Raw genomic sequence first — 26,100 nt, 5'->3', positions numbered from 1 at the left:
GCACACAGCAGCAGCAGCCCTGCTGGGAAGGTTATAAGGTTCAAGCAGAGGTTGGTAAACCGGCTGGCTGCAATGCTGCATTGGAGCATTTATTTTGGGTGCCTGTGAAGCAAATCACACCGTTGATACAAAAGATGAGTCATCTCCTTCTGCATGTCACATCAATAGTTTATTTACAAGCAGCAAGAAACCACAGAATTAGAATAAAAATTAGATTTTGTGTCCCTATGCTAAAAGCAATGCATTCAATTAGTGCAACTGAAACCTCTCCTGAGGGGGAGTGAGGAAGATTTTTTACTGCATAGCCATATATCAAAAAGTAGAGTAGAGGGAGAGCAGTGTGTAGTGTCTGCTGGCTCCGTCTGTTACTGTGTTTTTTTGTTCTCTTTTCCTCCTATTGGATGGGAGGGGGAATTTCTGTTAAAAGCTCTACAAACCGCGCTAGCTTAACAAGATGCACTTAATCTTCCTGGTGTTTGCTTTAGTTAAGTAAGGGATTGGCTTTGTCCGGACTCAGAGTGGCGGGATGTTGATTCCAGCCGGTTTGTGAACCCTAACCTCTTATCAGACTTTATCTGCATTTAAACAGATTTCTCACGGGCCCAAAGGCAAGCGTACCAGTAAGATTAAATATAGACCCATTTTGCAAGTTGTTAATGTATCAACTGCATGTCAGAGAGCTGTTTATGGGTTCAACCAGAGTTCATGTTATTAGTATTTCAGGCCTTTCATGCTCTCAAATCTCACACAGATCAAAAGGGCTTCATGAGGTATGCCACCATCAGCCAATTAATGCCCACGAGTACAGCTGTTCTGCCTGCAAGGTCCAGATCAAGCACTTGTGTTTTTTTAAAACAGTGAAATAACTATTTTTCCCAAACTTTTAGAGTCTTTAGGCAACTCCTCAGGTCTTTGAGAACATTGGGAAGGTTTTGTAATTCACACCCCAAACATTGTGTAACAGGCATCACTAAAATGACCTTGAACTGCCTGAGTCAAATAACAAACATACTGGGTCTTAGCAAAGCGGGGATCTACACAAATCCCACCCACATTAACAGCTCGGGCAGATTGAAGTGAGGTATTTTAAGCTTAGAGGAATCTTGCTTTTGATAAAATCTCAAGGGCAATTGTTACTTATCATTTCACTGAAACTCAGCAACTTCGGCTGGCCTAAGGTGACTGAGAAGGACTTCTAACTCAATAAAAATGCAACAGGATGCACAGCTGCTGTGGCTGGAATTGAAATGCGTGATTCTTTAGCAGATTCTGATCTTCTACTCATGGATTTTTTTCCTTTCTCATTTCCAAAACTAGTAGTCAAACCACGGCTCCATGCCACAGTTAAAAAAAAGTAATCTGGACCAAAATGTAACAAGTTCTTCCTTTACCCATGCTCAACTTCACCAAGTTTATTCAAGTTTGGTATGGTAGGTATATATATACATACATACATACATATGTGTGTATACACAAAAAAACAACCCACAAGTTTAAACGCTGCAGAAGCACTATTAATGTATCATTTATTATAAGCCATACATTACACTGATAATGTATAAAAATGTAAATATGTTCTACTTTCAAAACAAATTAAATGGTTGTTTGAATTTTCAGTTATAAAATGAACTCAGAGGAAATAAGAGTCAGGGCCAAAAAAATCTGGAAAAGGGGAAGACTTGTGGAATAGTAATGAGGCTGTATAATTTGTTCAAGGAAAGTTCAAAAAGAGAATAAAACCCAATCAATAATCAGAAATAAGTTAGTAAACACACCCCAAACTGAGGAATGATCATCATTGTTTTTGTTGTTTCATTTGGTGACAAAACTGGAACTCTAAGCTAAAATAAGCCAAATCTTATAAAAGCGTTTTTGTTTCTATTCAATGTACTCCTTTATCATTTTTCTCCTTTATCTTTTTGTATAGTTTTGTAAAGTTTTCTTTTTGCATAGTTCTTTATCTTTTTGTATATATTATTTTTATGTTCAGTTTTTGCAAAAAGCTTCTATACAAACATAACCACACTGAAACACACAGACAACAGATGGGGCATTAGAAACCTTTAATGTTCATACCAACAGAAGCCAACCGTTGAGCTTTTCACACATTAACAAACCGCTGCCCAGCATTAAGATGACACTAAATGAAACGCTGCACAATAAATGTGCAAATAAAATACCCAAACAGGAACCACAGCCTTTAAAACAAAGACTTTGCAGCTCTGAAGTATAAGGCTAGATATAATGCTACCACCTAGTGTTCAAATCAACAGAAAAAAATCTGTTAAATCTAGTTTAAATAATAAAACTAAAATCTAATCTATAACAAAATGGAATCAGGAATTCCTGAAAGCAAACCATTGCCAAAGATTGCTTAGCGCTTACAGCATATACATGCCACTCTAAGAAGGCACATGAATAATTATAATATTAATGTAGTACTATGTCGATCCAGGTCTCCTTTGGACACATACAGTGATGGTGATGCACAGATTTACCAAAATCTAATAATAAACAATTCAAAGCAAACTGTTTGTGTTGTGAACCAGAACAATGACAAAAAAAAACAGGGTGCCATGATCACGGCGTCAACTCAAAGGAAACGCCACATGTTTCTCATGTCTTCTCATTGGCGTGATCATTTTTGAATTGCTGCATGCAATCCCAGCCTGCTGGTGAATTTTTCCCTATCGATGTTCTTGTGCTCCGGGACGTGTCTGAAGGTGCAGTCGTCCCTTGTGCATCCTGTCGTCCTCCAGAAAAAGCACTCCTTCTTGTATGTGCTACAATATGAAAAACAAGTGATAAATCATTTAAAAAATTCAGTTCTGGTGATGAATGATAAAATTTAAGTTAAAAAGAAAATACATTCATTGTTCTTTAAAAAAGGCCAAAAATCACAGAAATAATCTCATCACAAATCTGGAACTACAGGCCCTGATGTAATACAATATAAAGTAATCAGTTCTTACTTGTCTCAGTTCATCAAAGGTGAATAAAATCTAATCTTGTGACAAAGTGAATCAGTGCTTTTTCTCAATAAAAGGAAGAATGCCCTTACCTTGGGCGAGGGCAGCGGTCGGTAGCAACTAATTTGGACCCACCGAGTTCAGGGTGGACTTTGTAGGGGTATCGCACCGTCAGCGGAGCCCCCTCAAAAATCATTCCCTGGAGAGTGAACAGACCTTGTTAATCATCAATTACTGTGACCGTGGTTTTCTTGAGTAATTTATCAATGATTTATCATTCGGGTTGGTGCAACACAGATGCACTAAGAGTTTACGTGACCTATGATCACCGTTAGTGGGGCCACTACTGTAACAGTAAATAAAGAAGACTACACCAACAGGCGTGAGTGCAGTGTGCATAAGGTAGGTAGCTGCCGTGGAGACAGAACAGGTTAGTCTTATTACTTTATGTGCTTATATTTGTCTTCCATTAAATACCAGTTTACTAGAGATGTCTGCTGCCTCTGCATTTATTGGCCAGCTGCACTGCAGTGTAACAAAGAGCATAAGCAGACTCTTGGAAACCCACAGACTCAAAAACCTACAACACTGGACTTACAGTCAGACTTTACTCATACTATACAAACCTTAGGTTTCATATCACAGTGCTAAGTCTTCTCTTGCCTGTGACTCATGCTGCTCTACATTACACATGTGCTGCACCCATGGCTACGTTTGACACACGAGTTTTGTCCCTGAATGTAACTAGATATAACTCACTGCAAATGGCAAATGGATACATACATTAATACACTGGATGGCTTTATCACAATCTTCCTTTCTGGTGTAATTCACAAAGGCACACTGTTGCTCCAGGAGCATCTTGATGCTGTAGATGGCCCCAGCTCTGAGAGGGAGAAAGGAGCGAGTGTTGAAATGATCGATGAACTCACTACTTAACTGACAAAAAACAGACCCAGCAACTGCTCAAATCATATTTTGGTTTTTCTTTCTAATTTCAACCCTACAACATGAGAGTACTGAGGAAGATCCTCACACAACAATAGCATTGCCGTAGCTCACCTGCTAAAGAGCTCGTGGAGTTTTACATAGGTGACAGTAGGCGCCAATAATCCAGTCCAAACAGGGAAAAGTTCTCTTTAAAACAAAACGGCAAGAATAAAAACATTCAGTTTTAAATTGATATGCTCTATGATTAAGCAAATAACGTTAAAAGCTTGAAAGGAAATCTGAGCCCACTTCCTCTCAATATCAAACTTACAGTCACATTAAAATCAAGTCTTCCAGCATTATACACTTTTTAGTAGATCCTTACTCCGACTACATACACAAACTTATACATAGCACATCCAAGGTGAGACAAATCAGTCGTAGACCTGCAGAGTGATTATCACCCCCCCCCAAAAAAGCCCTTAAAATATTGCAAAAAGAAAACTATAATTTCATAAACACCCTTTTGTTTAAATTTTCACGTACATATTAATGAGGACTTACGGTTTTGGACCATTCCTGGAGCGAGGGGTCGGCGACTGAGACTTTGATCTGTTTAGGCCAAACGCGTCAGACTCTCTCATCTGCTGCATTCGTGGGCGGCTTGGTTGTAGGACAGTCCACTCTCCCACATCGTCATCGTTATCATCATCATCCTCGTCATCATCACTGTCATAATCTTTCAGCCCTGCTGGTGGGTCTGCTGTCTCTTTGCTGGTGGCAGGAACTGTGCAGACTGAACAAACAGTACAGTCATGTTCACACTAGACTGGAATTTATATATTTTTGTGATTTAACACAAAATCACGAGTGGTGACAACACTGTTCTTTCAGACGAGGTGTAGATTTGCTCTTTTTTTTTTTTCAAAAGCAATTTTCACAAATTGACTAACCCTACTCAATCATGTGCACTCTTTATATACCAGGACGCTGTTGTTGTTACAACTTTGAAAACATTTTATTTACCTCCAGGACCTGTGTTACTCTCACTGGCAAACAGAGCTTCCACAGCTTCCTCTAGTGTACCGTGAGTTTTCAGGGCTTCAGAGCTCAGTGCCCAGCTGAAGCCCATTTCCTGAAATCATACAAACATACAAACATTAAAGCCACAAATGACTACTTTATTAGCCCAACACACACACACACGATACTGGTGTATCCCAAAAAGAGCTTTTCATATGAATCTGTAGGAGGGAAACCAATGAATCAGACTTTTGTTTTGTCTCATTTCCATTTTTGCAAAGCGTCTCCTACCATGAGGTGCAGCGTCTGTGCTCGTTTCAGCTCCTGTGCGGCTTCAGCACTTGTACTTTCCAGCCTCAGGACCTCTTTGTAAATCAGTGAGGCTTCGTAGTATCTCTGGGAGAATCAATGTTAGGATTTGAAATTAGTTGGGGAATTTACAACAAGTTGTAGGATTGCGTTATCACACAAACAAAACCACCAAGTCTTCAGTTTTTAAACGAGCATGCTTAAAGAGGTTCTGATTCAGCCACACGGCATTTTGGAGGATGCAGTCTGTTACTGTTTAATAGCACCGGGCTCTTCACACAGGGACTCTGTTATGCTGGTAATGAGGGAATGCTAAATAACATAAAACACCCGAGTATGATGCAATGCAGCACAAGCAAGTATCTGCAGTTCCTCTATTGTTCCACAGAAGTATGTTAATCCCCAGAGATCTCAGTGTCAAAATGCCCATCTAAATCATATTTACAGCTACAACAACAACAAAAAAACCCAGCAAAATATAAGCTGTGTTAACTGGATAACTTACCTTAAGACCACAGAGAGCTTTCCCTTTCCTAAATAAACCTTTTATCCAGTTTGGTTCCATGGAGAGTGCAACGTCAGCATCCGTGAGAGCACTTTCATACTGCTGTAGTCTTTCAAAACAGAGGGACCGATTTCCAAATAACCTGAAACACAGCGAACAAACATTTATGGCCATTAACAGCTCCTGGTAGTTCTAATGAAGTCAATTTAAGTCAATGTTCTTACTTAAATTCCTTTGGGTTGAATTTAATAGCCTCAGTGAAACATTTTACTGCCTTCTCGTACTGCCCAGAGGCAGCCAAACGATTCCCCATGTCTGGAAAAGAGAAAAAGTACTGTTGTGTCCTGTTTGTATTTTGACTTTGTTTTTAACATAAGGCTCTCAATGATGATGGATGGAAAATGTCACTTACTGGCAAACTCAATGCTTTTCTTTGCATACTCCTCTAATATGGGATCCATTGATTTCTGTATAGAAAACCCCCCCAAAAAAGTCTGGTTGATGAATAATATTTTCAAAGTCGTACTTTGAATTGAAAAACTAAAACAAACACATTTGCGTTGTGGTTGCTAGTAAAAGCTAACAAAAGCTTCATCCAGCAGTATGACTGAGCTGAAATACTGAGGGTTGAGGTAGGAGCGCAGAGGGTTTTGCAGCATGCTTACACATCACATTAGATAATGGTTCGAGGGATATTCTCTGTGTCAAAGGGAGTCCGAACAGAATGTCCCAAACTACAATCAGTAATATTAAAATGATCAAGGCTAGGCAGGGGGTGTTTTTGTGTCTGTTTTTGTGATTCCAGGAAAAAGGAGCAGATAGGAGGTCGATTTCAAACTGCCAAAGCAAATTAAATCTTTTAAAACGACAGATATTTCTCCTGTACTTCCTTCTAGAAAAACTTTGAACACAACACTACTGGCAGTCCTAAGATTGACTGCTAAAGTCCCACTCAAGCAGGCCTAGAGACTGGTCAGTGACCCCTTGGTGACTGTCAAGTAGTTATGGAGAAGTGCAACCGTGTGCACAGGCAAGCCAATGAAGCAAACAAACTTTCCAATGCTCTCTTTCCACTCCCCCAACTTTCTCCTCCCCTGTACATAAAATATACGGGAACTGAGACAGTTTTTCCACATGAGCTTGGAACTATGTCAACCCCTTTCATAGGGAAGAGGACGGCCACTGTTTGACACAAGCATTACAACTGCCAGCCAATACTGGCTAACAACAGAGTAACAACAGAAGCTTCTGAGGACAACACGGAGGAAATGTTACCCATAGTGACATACCTGAGTTATCGGAGAACAGAGGTTATGACATTAATAACCTCACATTTGCATGGAAGATGCTAACTTGTCTGCATACAAGCAAACATTTGTCAACCAGTTGGGGAATATACATTTATGTTGCCAGGGGGCGCCAACCAGTCTCCAGGTTAGGTGTCAAAACATTCAGCAAATTGGGAGCAACAGACTTTAGTCTTGACCTATAAGAATATGTTTTCAAGATTCCCACCTCATTACTGGTTTCAGCTTTCTCTTTCTTTCTAACTTCAGGTTCCTCAGTGATATTTGGATTTTCCACTTCAGGCTGTTGAACTGCAGATAATTTACTTTCCGCCTTTTTTCCTCCTTTTTTCTGCTTCTGAATCCACGTCTCCTCAGGCGCCGATTCAGCAGAAGCAGCATATGAATTATTTAAATCCAAATCCTACGGAGGATAAAACAAGGTGGTTGTTTTGGGGATAATCATCCGCAAGGTGCTCTTGTGAAAAGACTGTCATTTAAAATACGCATGAAAAATAGTGTTACAGATTTGCATATAATCTGATACTGTTAAAGCTCTACCACTTAGTTCCCCAATGCATTAAAAGAAAAGAAAAGGTTGCCTTTCTGTTCCAAAAAACTGAGATTTACAACTCTGACAGACCTTTTGCTCCTCTTCCTTGTTCTCATTCATCTTCACAAGATTTTTTTCTGCAGTATCAGCATCAGTCTTATCACATCTGGCTGCCTCAGTTGGCTTTTGAGTTTTATCGCTTCGTGAAGATCCAGTTGTTTCTGCATTACTTTCAATTATAGTCTCATCATCTTCTTTTTCAGAGGAATCTGACTTGCCTTGTTCTTCCTCCTGAAATAACATAAACAGCATTACAAACAATCAGAGCAGCTTTAAAAATACCTTTCTGTGTGGATTTTCCACTCTGACACTTGCATGTACACACAACAAGAATAAAAATAGACTCACAGGTGAACCGTCTTTAACTGCACTCTCCTTTTCTAGACGCTTCTTTTCTTTTTTACGCTGCAACAAAAGACAGAAAATTCTGGTCAAAAAAAAAAAAAAAAGCAAAACGCCAACATTGCTAGAACGTTAAATCCTAATAAGTATGCATATGCAGACCATTTTTTTACGCTTGTTCTTCTTAGTTTTCTCCTTACGCCTTTCCTCTTCTTCTATTAACTCCTTTGCAATTCTATCAGCCTCCTGGTGAAAAAAAAAAGGCAGTGTCAACTAACGTTCCAATAAATTCCCAAAAAAGATTAAAATCTGACAGAGTGCACACAAGATAAATTGCTTTGGATAAAATTACCATTTTAAAAGATAAATATAATACTGCTTAAAGTTTTTGCAATGCTTTGGTTTATTCCCCACAGAGTACGTGAGTCAGAGAGAAAGATATGTCCTATTACAAATCAGACACAAATATTAAAGAGATCGTTCCTTGTTTCATTTCCCAACAAGTGCAATAAAAGGGCAATACCTCATCAGTGAGCTGTTTTATTTGCGGATGTGGTTCTAAAGTCCTGTTAGTGGCCTTGCATTGATAATAACCATCGCCATCGTCATCATCTGAATAAACAATATCTTCCTCCAAAGGATTTAAAAAATTTAAACCTGCAAGTTATAAAAGACAAATACAAAAATGTGATCGTCACTCCCCGATAACACAATGCAAAGATCACACCACATTCCCTGCTGTTTAATCACGAAAGTGGTGAAAAGAACCACAAGAAAAAAAAACACAACACCTGGAAACAAAATAACAACATTTTTAAGTAAATGAACTAAATCAAATCAACTACTACAGCTTTTTTAAGAAAGTTCCTCCTCACTGTTACAAAAGTGTCATAAGCATCTACTTGTTATACATACATGAAATAAGTGTTATCAGTTTAGTTGGATTTCTTGTGGCTATAATAGAGGTGGGAGATATACAGCAGCTTTAGAATTAAATAACAACATTTCAAGAACATTTGCAATAATTAGATTTTGGTTGTTGTGGGAAATATCTGTTATCTGTTAACACCGTTTTGCTGATGCTTGCAGCTTGGACGTAAATTTCCATCGGTCTTTTCTAATGAGCAACTGTCACTGATGACATGCATCCTAATTTGAACTGAATCTACTGAAACAAGGTCCCACGGGTGCCAGCAGCATTATGATGCAATAACAGTGACACAGCATAAGTCTGATGCAAGTGCAAATGTAGCCTTATACTTCATTTCCCTACAAATTAAGTATAAAATACCTGCTCAACACTTTCAGCTCTTGAGCAGCCTGCACAATTGCACAGAATACAAGTTAAAAAAAAAAACAAACTCAAAAACAATTCCTACCTAGGATGTAAACAGCTGCTTAAAACCCTGCTTTACCACCATGTAGCCATGTCAGCAATTTCCATCCAACAATTGCTCTGCCTGTCACATGGAGCACAACTAGCAATTGCTCCAACCAAGCTTGGTGGGCTCATTTGCTTACATTTGGGCCACACATCACTGCCAGCACCTCCTCCTTCATAACCTGGTTATCAATGTTGGGAGTTTGCCTGAAGTGGTGAAAGAAGTTTGTTGTTTCCACCTTTAGCAGGAGCATTTTTTCTGTATATTTTTTAAAAGTCTTGTGCTTTAATGGAGCGCACTGAAGTAGCTCCATTTTAAGGTGCTAAATACTCGTAGGACGCTGATCCACGGCTCTGCCTCTCAGGCATAACCGTGCTCGTCTCATTGTTGTCCACTAAACAGATGGCGTTGCTATATCAACAAATTTGTGATATGACAATTTTATATCATGTAAAATTTTATACTGGTATTATGGTAGGCAATATAATAGGCACAGTGCTAGTCTGTAGTTATGGATTTGCTGCAAATGGCTCAAGAAGATGTATGTCTGATATCCATTCCCATTCCTTCTGTTTCCTTACTCTTCCAAATGTATGCTCAGTGTTTCCTCCCTCCTCTATTTAACCTTAGATTATTCAACACTGCACTTGCATCAAAGCAGACCAATCTCAGTTTATATAAAAAGGAAAAAAAACAACACCTGAGCAGCAATGCTTAAAACTGTAAGCCCATTGTAAAGCTCGATTTCAATGTATTCTGAATCCTCTTTAACATAACTTGTAACAGCAGTTTCAGAGAATGCCTTACCAAATAAGCCAGGCCGGATAGCATTCAGGAAATTGGCAGAAGGATCTCGTCCACTCAGGTAATCTACCATTGATTCCTATAAAGAAAGAAAAAAGAAACAAACAAATAGTTAGCATCCAACATATTTACATGTTTAAAAAATGAATCTGCTGTAAAATAAACTACAACTGGTTTGATTTGTAATTAATAGTTTCAGTATTCAGCAGAACTGCAGCCTGCATTTCACAGGTTCTTGCTTCTTGCAATCAAATGTTTGCGGGTTGGATTCCTCTGTTGTTATCACATGAATATCTTTCATCCTTTTATACATGAAGGGGGTCAGAAGTTCAGAAAATGCTAACAGGTGGAATTGTGAGTAGAGAGTTATTAAATTTCTGTGACATTATATGAATAATTTCATTTGATACTAATTTGTCTCTAGGATTAGGATATTTATTCTCCTGTTGATTGACTAATTGATAATGATTAAACAAGTCATGTCTCAAATATGATGACTTGCAGCGTTCCTTCGTTTTATGTCATTATGAGTTTACTACCCCAGCTTCTTTTTCATTAGTACATCTTATCTTCACCAGCCTGGGACACAAAGCACAATACAAAAGTCTTAAGCCACCCTTCCTTTCTTTATATTAGTTCTTCGGGCTTTCTGAAGGGTCTTTTTTTAAAAAACATTGGCTTATTTACCACTCTTTTCCCCTCTTGTACCAATATTTTTGTTTGTTTACATAAAAATATAAAAAAGAGACACCTAACTCAAGAGACCAGAAACGAGCTGTGGCTGAAGTATACCAAATTACATGAAACGGGACAAAAAAAATCATAAAAAGTATAACAGGAGTTTCTTCAGCAGTGCCTCTATTTGTTTTGGGGCTAAATTTCAGAGAACGGCGCTGGGATTTTGTCAAAATTGATGGAATTATGAAGACAGAAAACTACCCTCACGTTTTGCTCTACCATGGAAATACCATCTGGAAAGAGTCTCACTAGCAACGTCTTAAGGATGACATTGTCAGTGTGTTTCAAACAAACACTACCAGTCCACAGTCTGGACCTCAACATTTATGGAGCAGTGTGGGATCATTGTGACAAAGAATGGAACAAAAGCAGCTTGTTAAAGAAATAAAGTAACTCCGAATAAACAGCAAGGCGTCTGCTTTATTACACGATGACGAGCCACCATGACCACACCTAACATCATAATAACCTACTTTTCTACATCTGTGATAACACTGTAATAACAACACAGCAGTTTTATGGCTTTAGTCATACTCACGTGTGTGTGCATTAGTCTCGAGTTTTCTCGAATTCTGGGCATGCCTGTCCCACCTGGCAGGCAGAGAAATGGAAAAATAAACTTCAAACATATATTTAAATACTCAAGGACTAGCATGTGACGTTGGAGAGTTAACATTAAAGGTGGTAAAAACACAGCAGCGTCACCTTCGCGCTCTCTGAAAGCCACAATAATACGTCGTTAGCTGGTAAGCTAAACAGCGACATATGCTCAAACAAGTCAATTTCTTGGTAAATGAAACTGATGGTCAGGCCTCCATACTAAGAAATAACTATCACTGCTTTATTCTTACCTTTCACAATCTTTCTAGGCATGTTATTATTTCTGTGAAGTGTCGTCCAGAAGCTGTGTTTATATATATGTCGTTGTATAAGCAAATTCTACAGTACAGTGATCCCTGCTTCCTGCTTTCTGCTTGTGGCGTCGGATTTCTTCTTCTGCTGCTCATTTAGCCACCTGCGCTTCTTCTTTGACGTTTTGCGGAAAGCTTTAATCATTAATGTTGTATTACTGCCATCTTGTGGTAGTGGATTTGTGTGCGTGTGTGTGTGCTGTTTAACTGTGACACTAAATAATATTAGAGAGCTCACGACGTCACAAGCCTCGAAAGACGCAAACACAAACTCATGATTCAGGATATTCTTCTCCAGGTGAGATGTGTGTTCATTTAAAGTTCAACCTTTATAAGGATTTGTAAGAAAAATACATCACTTGCAATGTTTATTGTTGTTCTTTGTTGTCTCCATGGGAAACATGCTTTTCTTTTCCATGTATTATTTATCTATTAATTTCTATGATGTGGAGTTGCTGGTGTGTTTTTGGATCATTGTCTTGCTGTATAACCAGCTTCAGGGTATAGATTACCTGAATAAACACAAAAGGTAATTTGTAAATGTGGATATCATTTATTCAGTGAAAAAACAAAACATTATCAAAACCTACCTACCAAACTTGGTAATGATAGTGTAATGATCTTGGAGCTGATTTGCTGCTTTAAGGTTACTTGCTATAATTGATGAAACCATGAAGTCTGCTCTCTACCAGAAAATCCTGAGGAAGAATGTCTGGCCATCACTTCATGTCCTGAACTCCAAGAACACATGTGTTATGCAGCAGGACAATTCCACCTCTGATGAACTCAAACTAGAGCAAAATAAAAACAGAATAAAGGCTTTGAGTGCCTAATCACATTTAGGACTCAAATGCAATTGAAATGCTTTGGCGTGACCTTAAACAGACCGTTCAAAGTTGAATCAAAAATATTTTTGCAAAGAAGAGTGAGCCAAAATTCCTCCACAGTCATGTGAGAGATTCATTGCCACTGGTGGCAAAGTTCTTTATGGTACAGTCAGTTTTTAAATGACTTTTTCGCACTGGTTTCAAATATTTATTTCCCTTAATAAATGAAATCAACAACAAACTTTTTCTCAGAAAATGGTCAAGTATAATAATAACGTGCTATTCTGAAACAAAATGTAAATAAATGGGGGTTCAAGACTTTTGTGCAGTACTGTAAATAATTCAGTTTGTATTTTTGTTTTTAGATGCATTCAGAGCAGTGGCCATGTCAGTATGGGTCTATATAAAATCAGGTTATGAGTTCAACTGCTCAGTTTTCAAAGAAGCTTAAGTTAAGTAAAAACTAAATCTACAAAAACAAATCACAATTTTGTTTTAAAAATTAAAATAAATGCACAATAAGATTCACATGTTCACAAACAATTAAAAAGAAGAGAATCACATACTGACGGGAAAACACATAATTCCTTAGAAGAAACTCACAAATTGTAGAGGATAAAAAGCAAAAAGTAATTGACAAGAGAAAACTTAGATAATTGTACATTGTTGAAAATCTGAATTTTCTAGACAATTTTTTTAAAATGATATTTTTGTATTTTTGTGGTAATATTTTGTGCTTTTAATGATTATAGAGTTTTTAGTGATGATATTTGAGTTCTCATTTGTTAAATGAGCTTTTGTTATTTTGTTTTTATTCTGAAATCGGTGACGGAACTTTAACCCGGAAGCGGTGGAGTGTTATTATGCTAATGATGTGTCATCAGGACCGAGGGTGGGAAGTTTAGGGAAAAATAAGAGCGGCGGGCAGTGGTTTGTACTTGTCTAGGGGTAGTATAGGACATTTAGAAAATCCTTTATTTGTGACAGCGCTGTCATAAAGTTGTCGCGATAGCAGGAGTGATATACTAAGCGCATTTCTTCCACAACTGGACTGTTAGCAGCAAAGCTAACAGGCTGTTTCTCGTCTTCTTGGGTCCGGACGGGACGGAAGAGGAATGTCCTGCAGCTTATTTGAGTTCTGTCGGCTTCAAGAGTTCAAAACGGTCCGGCACTTCTTGTTTCGGAACGAGAAAAGCGAGCCAGTCGAAGAGAAGAATCAAACAGGTAACGAGGAGGATGGGGGTCTTCTCCAGCTTCAAACTGAAGTGACAGTAGCTCAGATAGCAGCTCACAGCATTAGAAAAGTGACCTCGGTGCTGTAAAGTGGTTTGAAAATTCGGATAAAGTGTGCATAACTAGTTTTGGTTAGTTGATTTGTTTTATCATGTTACAACTGAATAAATGAAATGTTCACCGCCTTAATGTGCCTTTTGTGAGTCCAGAATCAAAAGCAGCTTGCAGCTGTTTGCAGGTGAATCCTTGTATGGTTGTATTCAGGCCTGGACTCGTTTTGCACGTCAATACAGTCAATACAGAAAGTCAATACAGAAATGCTACTATATTACAACCTGTTGATGTCAAACATATGGGGTGTATATGAAAGATGAATGTAGCTTCCAAATTTGAAAAGGAAACGTCTTAAACCTGCATTATTTCCACATGGTCAGCAGGGGGCGACTCCTCTATTTTAAAAGAAGTCTGATTGTATAGATGTCCATGAGAAAATGAGCCTATTGCTCATTTGATCTGTGACCTCAGTAAGCACTTTACCGATATGTTTATAGGCTCAGTCGTTAGTTTTATGTCTGGTTAGTACATTTTAGTACTCCTAGAAGAAAAACAGGATATGATTTGGGGTGGGCCTACCTTACGATTGTCAAGTGTGAGGGTCCCTTAACTGAAGGACTTTCTGACCATAGTGAAGATGGATGTGGTGAAAGTGTTAGGAGTATGTCACAATATAGAACATCTCGTTTCCTATTATGACTTTGGGGGAGGTGTTTTATCAACCATGTGAAGTTTAAGTGAATTTGAAATGTTGTGCACCAATTTGCAAGACACATAACTTTGACACAGAATATTTCAGCGTTTGAGAAAAGAACCATGGGCCGATTACAGCATGATCATTAAGCTCAGTATCAAGACTGCCTCATAGCACCGATGGCCTCATCTGAGATGTTCTTTTGGCCGATCACATCATTCTAAATCTTCGGTGTGATAATGTGTTTATATTGGCCAAACAATAAATCTGTAGCTAGACGCCAGGTAGCAAACAGTTATATGTCAATTAGCCCAAGTTCACTAATCCACCAAATATTGCTGGTATTAGGTTGTTGTTTGCATCCATCAGTCGGAGGAGGAGAAATCTGCAGGTCTTTTTAAGTGTGAGTCATTGCACATGAGGTCCCTCACTGCAGGATGCTCAGCAGAAAGGACAGATAGAAAGGGTGCTTGGATGTGTTGCATTCATGCGTCATTTCATACTGATGCCTGCAGACACACACACTGTCGTCATGGGGACACTGAAGCGCCAAGGCGTAAAGCAGCAGGATTTCCTCCTGATTTCTGAGCTTTACGCTGTTGCTATATTATTAGTTCATTTCCCTTTGGCACAGAGCTTCTGACTGCTCAACTTTAGCTGCCACAGTTATGTAGTTATATGACTTCCGCACCCCTTCTTTACAGTTCTTTCAACTGTATAGCAGAACTTAACATGTTAACATCCTGCTGCATATAACAGGTTTGATTTTTTTATAGCTAATTTTCTCCTTCATAACATTGATACAAAGGATGAATATTTATATAACTCACATGTTTAAATTTTGTTAAAATTTTCCTTAGGGATTATTAAAGTATTCTGATTCTGATTAATGCTTAAAGTTTGCTTTTTTTAACATGTGGATGCTAACTCAGGCGGTTGTAGCTACTAACTGTCTGCCAGGGTTCACCTCAGCTAATTGGACTCCCTAGACTGGACCTCTTTTGTATGTTTGTCCTTTTGGTGCCCAATTACCTGAGAAATTATTTTGCTTGCTGTGCAGTTAATTGTGCAAACAGACTGTCAAAAAAATCTGTGCTCCAGCTCATACTCGAATACTTTGTTTGGCACTTGCTATTAAATAGCTGGTACCTATGAATGCAGCTTGCTAGCTAAGCTAGCTGATAACTTGGAGTTCCATCATGTGGCTTCAAAAAACCAACACACATTTCGAGTCTTTTGAGTTTATCTTAGTCACTGCATTCATCTCTTCTCTACACTCTGTTTTAGCCACCGTACAAGCATCACAAACTTGACCCATTTTTAAAATTTATTTTATATATTTATTTATTTGTTTCCTGCCTCTTACTCAGAAGATAATGAGCTGTCTTGGGACACCTCTGACTGGGAGTCGGCATGGGAAGGTGGTGATAATAAAGAGGAGGAATCCACCTCTGATAAAAAGGTTTGTCTCATTGTGGAATGTGACATTATTGGTGTTTTAAGTTGATGTCTATTTATTTACAGGGAAAGAATGTGTCATTCTGTCATTTTTCTTAAAGTTGTCTGTGTGCAGTGATGAGACCTGCGCAGAGTGTCCTGCGCTGTGTGTCATGCATGTCGTATAATGACATATAATAATATAGTTAATGAAGTTACAGCTAGCTGGATAACCACCACCACTTTTGCTATTACAGACATTAATGTTTTGTGCCATTGCACATTTTACTGATGGCTAAAATTAGTAGTCTTTGACAGCGAAGCTAATAAGCATTTTCACTCAGATGTGATTTTGCTAGCAGTAATGTTAGCAAGCAAGATGCAGTCAGCCTGCTACCTGTAATGCATCTATGCTGCATGGATGCTGAAAAAAACCCTGTCTGAAGCCACATCAGCGTTAGTTTTCTTTTAGTCCATGTGTGGAGTTTGTGTTGGACTTCTGTGTTTGGGTTGGTGTGGTCACACATTGTCCGTTAAAAAAAGCCTTTAGCAATTCAAAAATATGACCTAGTTTACATTTGAATCAACTACTGTTAATATTGTCATTGGCTGTGACATAGGACAAACACTCATTTTATTGTTATAATGTCATATAATATTAGAATATAAGCGTTCTAAAGCTTATATTGGTCGCATAGGTCTGAAAATCTCCTTTACTCTGCAGGTCGCAGATGATGCTGGTGGGCAGGGTGAACCGTGGCTGCAGGACTGTGTCGTGTCCCTGTCGCCCTGCGCTGACCTGCTGGTGGTGGCCCGTGAACAGAAGGCGGCCTTTCTCTCAGGTCAGATTCTCAGACACGCACACCCTGATATGTGACTCTGGAGTTTTCTTTCATACTGTTCGTTTTGTGTCTCACTATGGAAATGCATCCCGTGTCCTCATCAGAAGCTCTCATACGACAGCACTAACCCTCATGTCAGGAGGGCCTAGGACCCTTCTATTTAATACCTTTTTCACAGAAGCCTGTTGACAAATAGACTATTGGGCACTAAAGTGTCCACAAATTCAAGCAGGAGCAGCTCATGAGCGGCACCAATAATTTCCTCTAGCTAGTCGTGGTGTGGTGTAGTAATACTTTTACCCTTGGAAGTAGAAGTGTTTCCCAAAGCAAAGTAGAAACAAATTGCTAATGAGGTGTCGGTAGAACAACTATCAGGATGCGCTACCCATTACCACTGATATGCTTGTTAGTTTCTCATCAGGTCTCTGTCACCATGCAGAGACTCTTCCATTACACAGAGACCTTCTATCTCAGGCACAGGGGGAGCTATTGCACCCCTCACCAAGAAAGGCTATCTCTGTGTGCTTAGCCCCTGAGTGGTTTAACCTGAGCACAGCTGAACTCCCTCTTAGTGTTATTGACACTGTCCAGTGTGCTCGAGCATCCTCTACCAGCATGCTATATCAGCTCAAGTGGCATTTGTTTGAAAACAGGTGCCATCATACTTTAGTGATTTGCAACACTGACTTTGATTTCCTCTGGCCCTGATTGAAAAGGGGAAGTTGTATTTGGCATTTCAGCCTGCCGTTTGTTTTTTTTTTTGGGGTTTTTTGGTTTAAGGCCCGCATTCCCTGGTATGCTGCTTCACGAAGGGTGTGCAGTATAATTACCCACGTCTAGGCCACTCCATTGTGGGATCTTTCCACAGTATTGACTGGCTTTACCTGTTCCCTCTTTGAACCGCTAGAATAGGTTGAGTTAGTCTAAGGTTGTCCTTGAAGACACCCCTATTGTTTGCTTTTACCAACCCAACAATAGGGCTAAGCATGTAGTTGATCTGGAATATTATAATAATAATAATAATATGAATGCAATGTAATAATATAAAGGTCAATATATGGCTTAACTCAAACTTTGTCACAAAGGCTATGTGCCACCTTTCACCTCTGAGCAACAGCAGTAGCTGCTTACTTTGTGTCCAGTTTATGCAAATCCAGATTTACCTGGACAGAACTAAGGGTTTTAGATTTAGTAACCAGTTGTTTTGTTTGTGGTTCTGATTGCTTTATGTACCTTTCTTCTTGCTTGTCAGTGAAATTAAGGAGCTTCCCAACTTTTGAGTAAATAAAGTATGCCTCATCTTTCTTTATTCTTACAGCTAAATGGCGCACAGATGACAGCGGCAGAGAAGAGATGACTCTGGGAGTATCTTGGACTGGAACTCTTAGCACTGAGGAAGGGTGAGAAAACAATATGTTAGCTTACACACAGTCATTGTGGAAAAGGTTGATAATGGCTCCTGTTGACGAATTATCCAGGTGATTGAATTGGAGGATGGAAGTGAGACAGATCAGTTATCCTTAGTTCAGTTTAAAAAGTGGACCTTTACTAAAATAACACCCCTACAGTTTTGATGAATGTAGAAATTCAGCTATAGAAACCAAAACAGTTTTTTCTGCTGGGTTTAAACATGAAAGTCTCAAGTGGCCGTTAGAGGAACTGCAGTTTTTGACCTAATTTTTCAGACCGGCTACGCTGCTGTTTTACAAGAAGAAATTAAATAAAAAGTTGACAGTTTATCAGAAGGCAAAACACAATTAATACATTAAAAATGATGATAATTAAAAACCTTAGCTAGAATGTAAATACATCAAATATATGTGACAAAATATGACTCTAAGTCTGATTTCTGTTTCCTCATAGAGAGTGTGTGAGCAGCACCATTTGTATTCCATTGGCAAGTCAGAAGAGGTGAGATTTATTTATCTGTGAACTAAATGAGGGGAAGTGCTTGTGTGTGTATCTTCACTTCATGTCTCAATACATTTTTCAGGAGCTCCACTGGGCGGCCTGACTGGACATGTGTAGTCGTGGGTTTTACATCCGGTTATGTCCGTTTCTACACTGAGGTACCTTTTTAATCTATAACGTCTTCAGTTCTAAATCTGAAAGAATTGAATAATTCTTTGAATTATAGACAAGAAAGTGTGATGTGACTGTCTCTCCCTTCATGCAGAGCAGTTTTGCTCAAATCAGAGTGCAAAGTTGCAAACATTGGCACTTTACTAAAACTTTTTAGGTAAAGCAGAATCAATCTGTATTGATTTAAAAAATCATGCATGGTTTCATTTTTTGCTAGAATGACATTGATATATTTTTTAAATGTTGATGTGTTTTCACCCAGCCCTGACTATCAATTGTGTCCCGTCAGAGCGGCGTTCTGCTCCTTGCCCAGCTGCTACACGAGGACCCGGTACTGAGGCTCAAGTGTCGCACTTACGAGATCCCTCGCCATCCTGGAGTAACTGAGCAGGTAACACACACCTGAAGCACTCTTCAAATTCAGAGAGGTGTGTGTGAGGATTATATTCATATTCAAAGTCAAAGTGACAGTCTGTTTCAATTGTGTGATTATCATTGAGCATGAAGATTGTAATCCTGATCTGTGAGCTAATGTTGATTGTTGATTTTTTTTTTTCGTCTGCAGCACGAGGAGCTGAGCATCCTCTACTCTGCTGCAATGGTCACCATAGATGGATTCAGCCTCTTTCAGTCTCTGCGGGCCTGCAGGAATCAGGCGGCAAGAGGTACGGCTGCTTCTCTATGTCTTTGTAGGAAGACAGTCAGCCATTTAGTTTCTGTTTGTGGCAGCAGTGTGTGTGCACAAAAAAGTGGCCACATCTATTTGCATTTATAATAGGGTATATAGCATGCTCCCTTAAACATTATATTCAGCTGCCCCTTTGGAGATACTCTCATCTAAAGTCAGATATCTTCCAACTTTATCATCTTGGACTGCAGCTGGTAGTCCTTTTTCTGCTCTGCACTTTCTACAAGGTGGTTCTCCAGGTTCTGGTTAGTGATCCACCAGAGATGAAGAAAGATGGCCAATCACAGGTTGAGGGATCCACAAAATGATATCAAAGGATGGACCAGAGCTAGCTGGTTAGCAGTGCCTGAACTTTCAAAATTGCTCAGCAAGTAAACTGAATGTACTTGCAAATAGATTTAAAAATAAATAAATTACATGCCACAGTGAGTCCCCAAATGTATATGGCCACTGTTAATATAGTCAGTATCAAATATATAATATATAAAGTGGCTCTCCTAAGTAAGTCAGACACTTTGATGAGAAGTTGCAACACATATGAGGAAAACTCTCTCCCTTCCTGAACAGGGAGGTAACAGACTTGTCAGCCTGACTGTATGTGGATTAGCGTGCTTACAATTGTAGTTAACCTCTCAAAAGCCAAAACTGAGCTGAAAAAAACAAAACATGCATAATCTCTCAGTACTGTTTGCAGTGTGTTAACAGAAGATGTTTTTCACTTGCTTGCTGGCTGGAAAGTGTTTGCCACAAAGCATTCAGGTACTAAGGTGAAACCAACCTACTTATACAGAACCCCAACCCCACAAACCCCACAAACACAATCACCTGAACTATAAACAGTTTGGAGCGTAGTACCCAGATAACAATGAGTGTTTGGCCCAAACGTGGCCCACATCTGCAGTTTTCTTTGGGCCGTATTTGGCCTTGATTTAGTGTCTGTTTGGCTGCTTAAACACACCCACAGGTCTGCCTGTCATGGGCCAAACATCAGGTGACATTTCAGTGAAGCCTGGGCCTACATTTGCTAGAACCAAAAGTGGCCCCAGGTCAGATCCAGATGTGTTTGCTATCTGGGGAGCCAAGCTTCAGCAGCATTTGATCTAGTGCTCTGTGTGTTTGTTGTCTGCTCCTATAATAACCCTGAATACTCTGTGTGACCCAAGACAAACCCTGTTTAGACCTTAGTAGAGTTAAAGTTGACTAATAGATAATTAAAAAAAGACTGTTTTATTAAAGTTGGTGCTTCTTACTAACTTAACCTCCTTTTGATCAGCTGCAGCAGCAGGTAATGATGTGATCCAGCCTCCTCCTCTGGCCTATAAGAAGTGGGGTCTGCAGGAAATGGACACCATTGTGGACCACAGCAGCGTGGGTAAGAGTCTGTTTGAGAGCTTTCCACTGATAATTCATGCTGGTGGTTGGCTGCTGCATAATGGATTGACTTATGATATTAAACAACATAATGTTTTGGATTAGCCCTTCATGCATTTTAATAGAGCAAATAGAACTGGAGAGATAACACTAACCAGTGTTAGTCAAAAAAGACTCCATCTGACGGATATGTTATTCACCTTTACATATTTCAACTGTGATATTTACTCTTAAAGTGATGAATTCAGATGGAGAGTCTACAGATTTATCTTTATGATTGATCCAGATGACAGTAAGTAACTCTTCTGCTTTTAGGCATCATGACACTGTGTGTCTTTGACCAAATGAAGAACGCATCTATCCTGGGGGGATTCAACGCCTCAGTCAAAGGCAGCCCCCCCGCCATGAGCCAGTATGTCACTGTAGGATCTGGGCCATACACGGGCTTTTACTATGCTATAGAGGTAATTATATTTTCAAAATGGGTATGTATCATGACTATAATGGCCTGCAGTTAAAAAATTAACAAAAAATCGCCTTTTTCTTGTGTCCCTAACTGTTTATAGGGGAGTTCTCAGCCTCTGCTGTCCCACGTGGCTATGGCAGTGGCCAGTAAACTCACCTCAGCCCTCTTCAGTGCTGCCAGGTAGGTGTGTGTGTGTGTGTGTGTGTGTGTGTGTGTGTGTGTGTGTGTGTGTGTGTGTGTGTGTGTGTGTGTGTGTGTGTGTGTGTGTGTGTGTGTGTGTGTGTGTGTGTGTGTGTGTGTGTTTTTTTACATTTTTATTTTCCTGGATCATACAGTGATGATTTCCACTGTTATACATTTGCTATGCAGCTATACGTTTAAGTTGTGACATGAATATATTCAAATTCAAATTTTATTTGTCACACACACACAACCATACACAGTATGACATGGGGGTGAAATGCTTGTAGCTGTACAATGCCCGACCATTAAATGACAGAAAAAAGTTTTACAGTATTTACAATTTACAGGTTACTACAAAATTTACAAAATAACTTAGAAATTTACAGTAAAGAAAATGTGCAAATAGCAGAAAGAGATTATCAAGATTATAAATTATAGGAATGATAGGAAATGTGTGGTGGTGCGTGTGGTGATGTGATGTGTGGGAGAGTCCAGTCCTACACCTGGTTCAGGGCCCGAATAGCCTGGGGGAAGAAGCTCCTCCTCATTCTCTCTGTTTTGGCCTTAAGGGAGTGGAAGCGCTTCCCAGACCTCAACAGTGGGAAGAGTCCATTGTTGGGATGGGAGAGGTCCATCATAATCTTCCTACCTTTGGACTTGCACCGCTTGGTGTAGATGGACAGCAGGTCAGGGAGCTCTGATTGAATGATGCGTTCGGCTGAGCGCATATCATTTAAACTCTTCATTGTGCTCATTAACTTTAAATCCAAGTTCATTAATCTTGTAATTTTTCTCTGGCTTTCAAAGTGGTTTCAATAAATCTGTTTTTAAAGTCTGAGGTCATTCACTGTTTTGGGCACCAAATTATCTTCAAACAAATACTTAGACACAACTAAGTCAAAAACGGTCCAGAGTCTTTGGGCTCCAATAAAATGATCCGACAAATGGATAGTTTTTGGAGGCTTGTATCAAAGCACAGGGCATAAGCGCACAGGTGGAAAAGACAAATGCCTCATTCAGTGGAGAAGTTGTTTCCAAGCCAAAGTCAGGGGTCAGTGTGCTGGAAAGCATCTGGAGACGGAAGATCTGTGTTTGAAGTTTCCTCCTCACTCACTTTTTCTTTTTCCTCTTTCTATTTTTTCTATCGTCACTTGTCATTTCCCTCTCAGCGGGTGGTTGGGATGGAACAAAAACAAGAACGAAGAGGAGGCTCCCCAGAAACAGAAGCCCAAGGTGGAGCCTGCCACCCCTTTAAGTATCAGGTACGAACTGGGATATCTAAAACACAAATCCAGTCGTCGTCGACTGTGTGCTGTTGAGACGGAAAACCTAATCTGACCTCAACACTTGCTGCTCTCCCTTGCAGATTTGGTCTCCCAGACTCTCGGCGGCATGGCGAGTCAATATGTCTGTCCCCGTGCAACACGCTGGCTGGAGTGACTGATGACTTTGGCCGAGTCACACTGCTGGACTTGGCCAGGGGCATCGCCATTCGCATGTGGAAAGGTGAGGTGTAAACACATGGAAGAACAATTAGTTGTGAGTGACACACACATGTAATAGAAACACATACATAAATTTGTTCCATATTGGCAGGATAGTGTCGCACCTTTACTGCAGATGTGTGGCCTGTGCACCCATGATGCAGACCTCCTGTTCCACCACATGCCCAAGTTGCTCTTTTGGACTCAGATCTGGTCACTGTGGAGGCTATTTGAGTACAGCGAACTCACTGTCATGCTCAAGCTTAAAATGATGATTTGAGCTTTGACACTTCCTGCTGCAGCAGCCATTAGAAGATGGGTACACTGTGGTCATAAAGGATGTAATGGACATGGTCATCAACTGTAACGGCAACCTTCGGTCCTTCTTTGCCGTTTCTGCAGGACGTAAAGTTTCTGACTCGTGCTGTTGTTAAGTAGCTTGGATGCCTTCCGGTAGCAAAAACGAGGTGAAGGAAAAAAGGGGCAAAACATTTATTTTCCATATAAACCGAAAGGTACAAAACAAATGCCTCTGGTGGGAGCTCCGTTTACATTCCCTTTATGATACAACAAAAAATAACATTAAAACGGTGACGATCCAAAAACTGTTGCTCCACATCCTGCTTGCTTACCTAACCTTTTACCCACACCCCTCCGCATGCGGGCCAAAAACACACCCCCTTAACGACACTTATCAACACTTTACAACAACAGACTAACAAAGCAGGATTAATTTATGGAGCACAGCCGATTACATTACAACATAAAATGATCAAGATTATAATAGAAACTTAAAGATCATGACAAATACTTAAATATGGCATGATGTAACTGAGTAAAATATTGGCCTGGACTTGGCTCCAACAATCAACAATAATCAGTTGATGACCAGTTGGTACTAAGGAGCCCAAATTATGCCAAAAAAACATCCCTACAGCAATACACCAGCATCAGCAGCCTGAACCTTTGATAAAAGGCAGGATGGATTGATGCATTCATGTTGTGAACACCTAATTCTTAACCTACTGTCTGAATGTTGCCAGAGAAATTGAGCATCATTAGATGGGCTAGAAATGCAGCTCTATCTCATTGCATTTATAATTTCAGTATGATATTAAAATAGGTCTGTAGATCAGGTATTTTATACATTAAAAATGTCACAGCCCAATTTAAAATCTGATAATCTAATCTTTGTACAGGTGATCAGATGAAGATGTTTCCTTTTTTTTTTCTCATAGATTTATTTTTAATTTTATGCTGCTTTTCTATCTGGGGTCACTTTAAAAATAATTAATTAAAGAGCTTCCCAATGTAGCAGGAGTTGTCCTAAACACTGTAATGTTTATTTTTACTATGATTCCTTCTTCGGCCTGTGTCATTATTAATAAAATCCTAATAATGTCCCAATCATATATTTATCTCCAGGTTACAGAGATGCCCAGTTGGGTTGGCTGCAGGTTCCAGAGGAGCGTAGCGAGCGTGATTTTTCCCCCTCGGCGTCCCTCCCCAGACGCCACGCTCTGTTCCTCGTCATCTACGCCCCTCGTAGGGGGATCCTGGAGGTTTGGGCAATGCAACAGGGGCCTCGGGTCGGAGCTTTCACTGTAGGCAAACATTGCAGGTACACACTGTGAAGCTCCCACATTTTCTTACTGAAGAAGAATCTCATTTGATCCTGAAGTTGGAATATAACAAAATATATGCTTGTACGGTGTTGCAGGTTGCTGTATGCTGGTTACCGTCTGATGGGGGTGAACAGTGTGACCAGTCAGGGTTGGCAGCTCCACACACAGCAGGTGTGTCTGCTTGATCCAATCACAGGAGTTCTGAGGACCGTGAACATTCCCTTCCACCTGGCTCTCAGGTTTGTACGCAGACTAAAAGGACAGGCTGTCATGTAGGTGTTGAAAATGAATGCAGGTGCAGTGAAAAAATCAATTTTTCGGAGTCTTGCCCACTTTCTTAGGTCAGATTTTCCCCACCTTTAAAAACTCTTAAATCTGACACAAAGAGTCATGAATATTTTGACATTAGGTTGGATCTGAAGAGCTGCAACTTCCTGGTTCTGTGAGGTTAAAAAAAAATCAGTTTTTGTCATAGGATTCCCACAGGTTGAATGATCATTTATTTTGAGCATATGTATACATATGTACAAGATAGAGCCTATATACAGGAAGGAGCATATTGTCTTCTAGTACAACCGGTGCTCGAAAAGGAGTGGGAAGAAGTAATTCATTGATGAGCAATGTCTTTATTGAGACGTGAAAGGCTAAGGCATCCAGTTTATTTCTTTTATTTGTATTTTACGCTTCAGCTGTAAAGACGGACTTTCTGAACTGACCACTGGTTTTGTTTTGGTACCCCAGAATATGTTGTGTGGCTATGTTTGCTATGTAAATGACTGGCTTTGGATACGTGCTAATTATTGTTAAGTAACATCCAGGTAAAATCTGTGAATTTTACTCACAGCAAAAACTCCTTTGACAGGTTATTGGTACACATAACCAAACGGTGAGAAATATGGGCGTGTGGTTCGACATGGTGCTCTCCTTCGAGTCTCGTGTAAAAGAGATAACAAAGACCGCCTTTTATCATTTGAGGAACGGAGCAGAATCAGACAAGTTTTGTTAAGAAACACTGCAGAGGTTCTTGTCCATGCATTTGTGTCTTCACATATTGATTATTGTAATGCTCTTCTTTCTGGGCTACCAAAGAAAAGTTTTAGAGGTCCTGCTGCTCACCTACAAGGCTTTAAACGGCACCTTCATACCTTTCCGACCTTTTACACCTTTACGATCTCAGGACTCTGGCCTTCTAAAGGTTCCTAGAGCCAGAAAAAAGACAATTGGAGAGCGTGCCTTTTCTTTCCCTGCCCCGTTTCTGTGGAACAACCTCCCTCAAGATATTAGGCAGGCATGCTCTGTGGA

General features: G+C 39.7%; 2 protein-coding genes across 8 annotated transcripts in view; one reads left to right on the top strand and one right to left on the bottom strand.

Annotated features, from left to right (window-relative positions):
- Nucleotides 1-2,046: 2,046 nt before the first annotated feature.
- Nucleotides 2,047-11,908, bottom strand: LOC146496620 (uncharacterized). The gene is made up of 18 exons (XM_085143012.1): nt 11,753-11,908; nt 11,440-11,492; nt 10,167-10,242; nt 8,501-8,634; nt 8,140-8,223; nt 7,984-8,040; nt 7,666-7,866; nt 7,252-7,446; nt 6,149-6,203; nt 5,961-6,051; nt 5,737-5,878; nt 5,214-5,318; nt 4,926-5,034; nt 4,464-4,695; nt 4,032-4,106; nt 3,753-3,855; nt 3,062-3,168; nt 2,047-2,783 (listed from the first exon to the last, which is right to left on the bottom strand). Exons 1-18 carry the CDS (start codon nt 11,772-11,774, stop codon nt 2,639-2,641), a joined length of 1,986 nt encoding a protein of 661 aa, XP_084999138.1. The 5' UTR covers nt 11,775-11,908; the 3' UTR covers nt 2,047-2,638.
- Nucleotides 11,909-13,485: 1,577 nt separating this feature from the next.
- The window catches only part of rab3gap2 (RAB3 GTPase activating protein subunit 2 (non-catalytic)), a 22,073-nt gene continuing 9,458 nt past the window's right edge, over nt 13,486-26,100 (top strand). For 2 of the 7 annotated variants that reach the window (XM_085143004.1, XM_085143002.1), the window contains exons 1-16: nt 13,486-13,863; nt 15,991-16,082; nt 16,782-16,899; nt 18,218-18,299; nt 18,763-18,810; nt 18,893-18,968; nt 19,271-19,372; nt 19,547-19,646; nt 20,408-20,428; nt 20,943-21,041; nt 21,356-21,504; nt 21,607-21,686; nt 22,859-22,951; nt 23,056-23,195; nt 24,599-24,794; nt 24,894-25,037. In XM_085143004.1, the coding sequence (XP_084999130.1) occupies nt 13,755-13,863; nt 15,991-16,082; nt 16,782-16,899; nt 18,218-18,299; nt 18,763-18,810; nt 18,893-18,968; nt 19,271-19,372; nt 19,547-19,646; nt 20,408-20,428; nt 20,943-21,041; nt 21,356-21,504; nt 21,607-21,686; nt 22,859-22,951; nt 23,056-23,195; nt 24,599-24,794; nt 24,894-25,037 (1,649 nt within the window). In that variant the 5' untranslated portion in view covers nt 13,486-13,754. The remainder of the gene's footprint in view (nt 13,864-15,990; nt 16,083-16,781; nt 16,900-18,217; nt 18,300-18,762; nt 18,811-18,892; nt 18,969-19,270; nt 19,373-19,546; nt 19,647-20,407; nt 20,429-20,942; nt 21,042-21,355; nt 21,505-21,606; nt 21,687-22,858; nt 22,952-23,055; nt 23,196-24,598; nt 24,795-24,893; nt 25,038-26,100) is intronic. The other 5 variants (XM_085143008.1, XM_085143006.1, XM_085143007.1 and 2 more) reach the window with 3 other exon arrangements.

Source organism: Neolamprologus multifasciatus, chromosome 19, assembly GCF_963576455.1.
Source record: "Neolamprologus multifasciatus chromosome 19, fNeoMul1.2, whole genome shotgun sequence".
NCBI lineage: Eukaryota > Metazoa > Chordata > Actinopteri > Cichliformes > Cichlidae > Neolamprologus > Neolamprologus multifasciatus.
This window is presented reverse-complemented; position numbering and strand designations above follow the sequence as displayed.

Bases quoted from the DNA above. Each gene is read 5' to 3' on its own strand.
- LOC146496620 (XM_085143012.1), bottom strand. From the start codon at position 11,774: ATGCCTAGAAAGATTGTGAAAG. The intron at 11,493-11,752 runs GTAAGAATAAAG...TCTGCCTGCCAG, and splicing joins GCCTAGAAAGATTGTGAAAG to GTGGGACAGGCATGCCCAGA. The intron at 6,052-6,148 runs GTAAGTGACATT...TCTCTTTTCCAG, and splicing joins GAAAAGCATTGAGTTTGCCA to ACATGGGGAATCGTTTGGCT.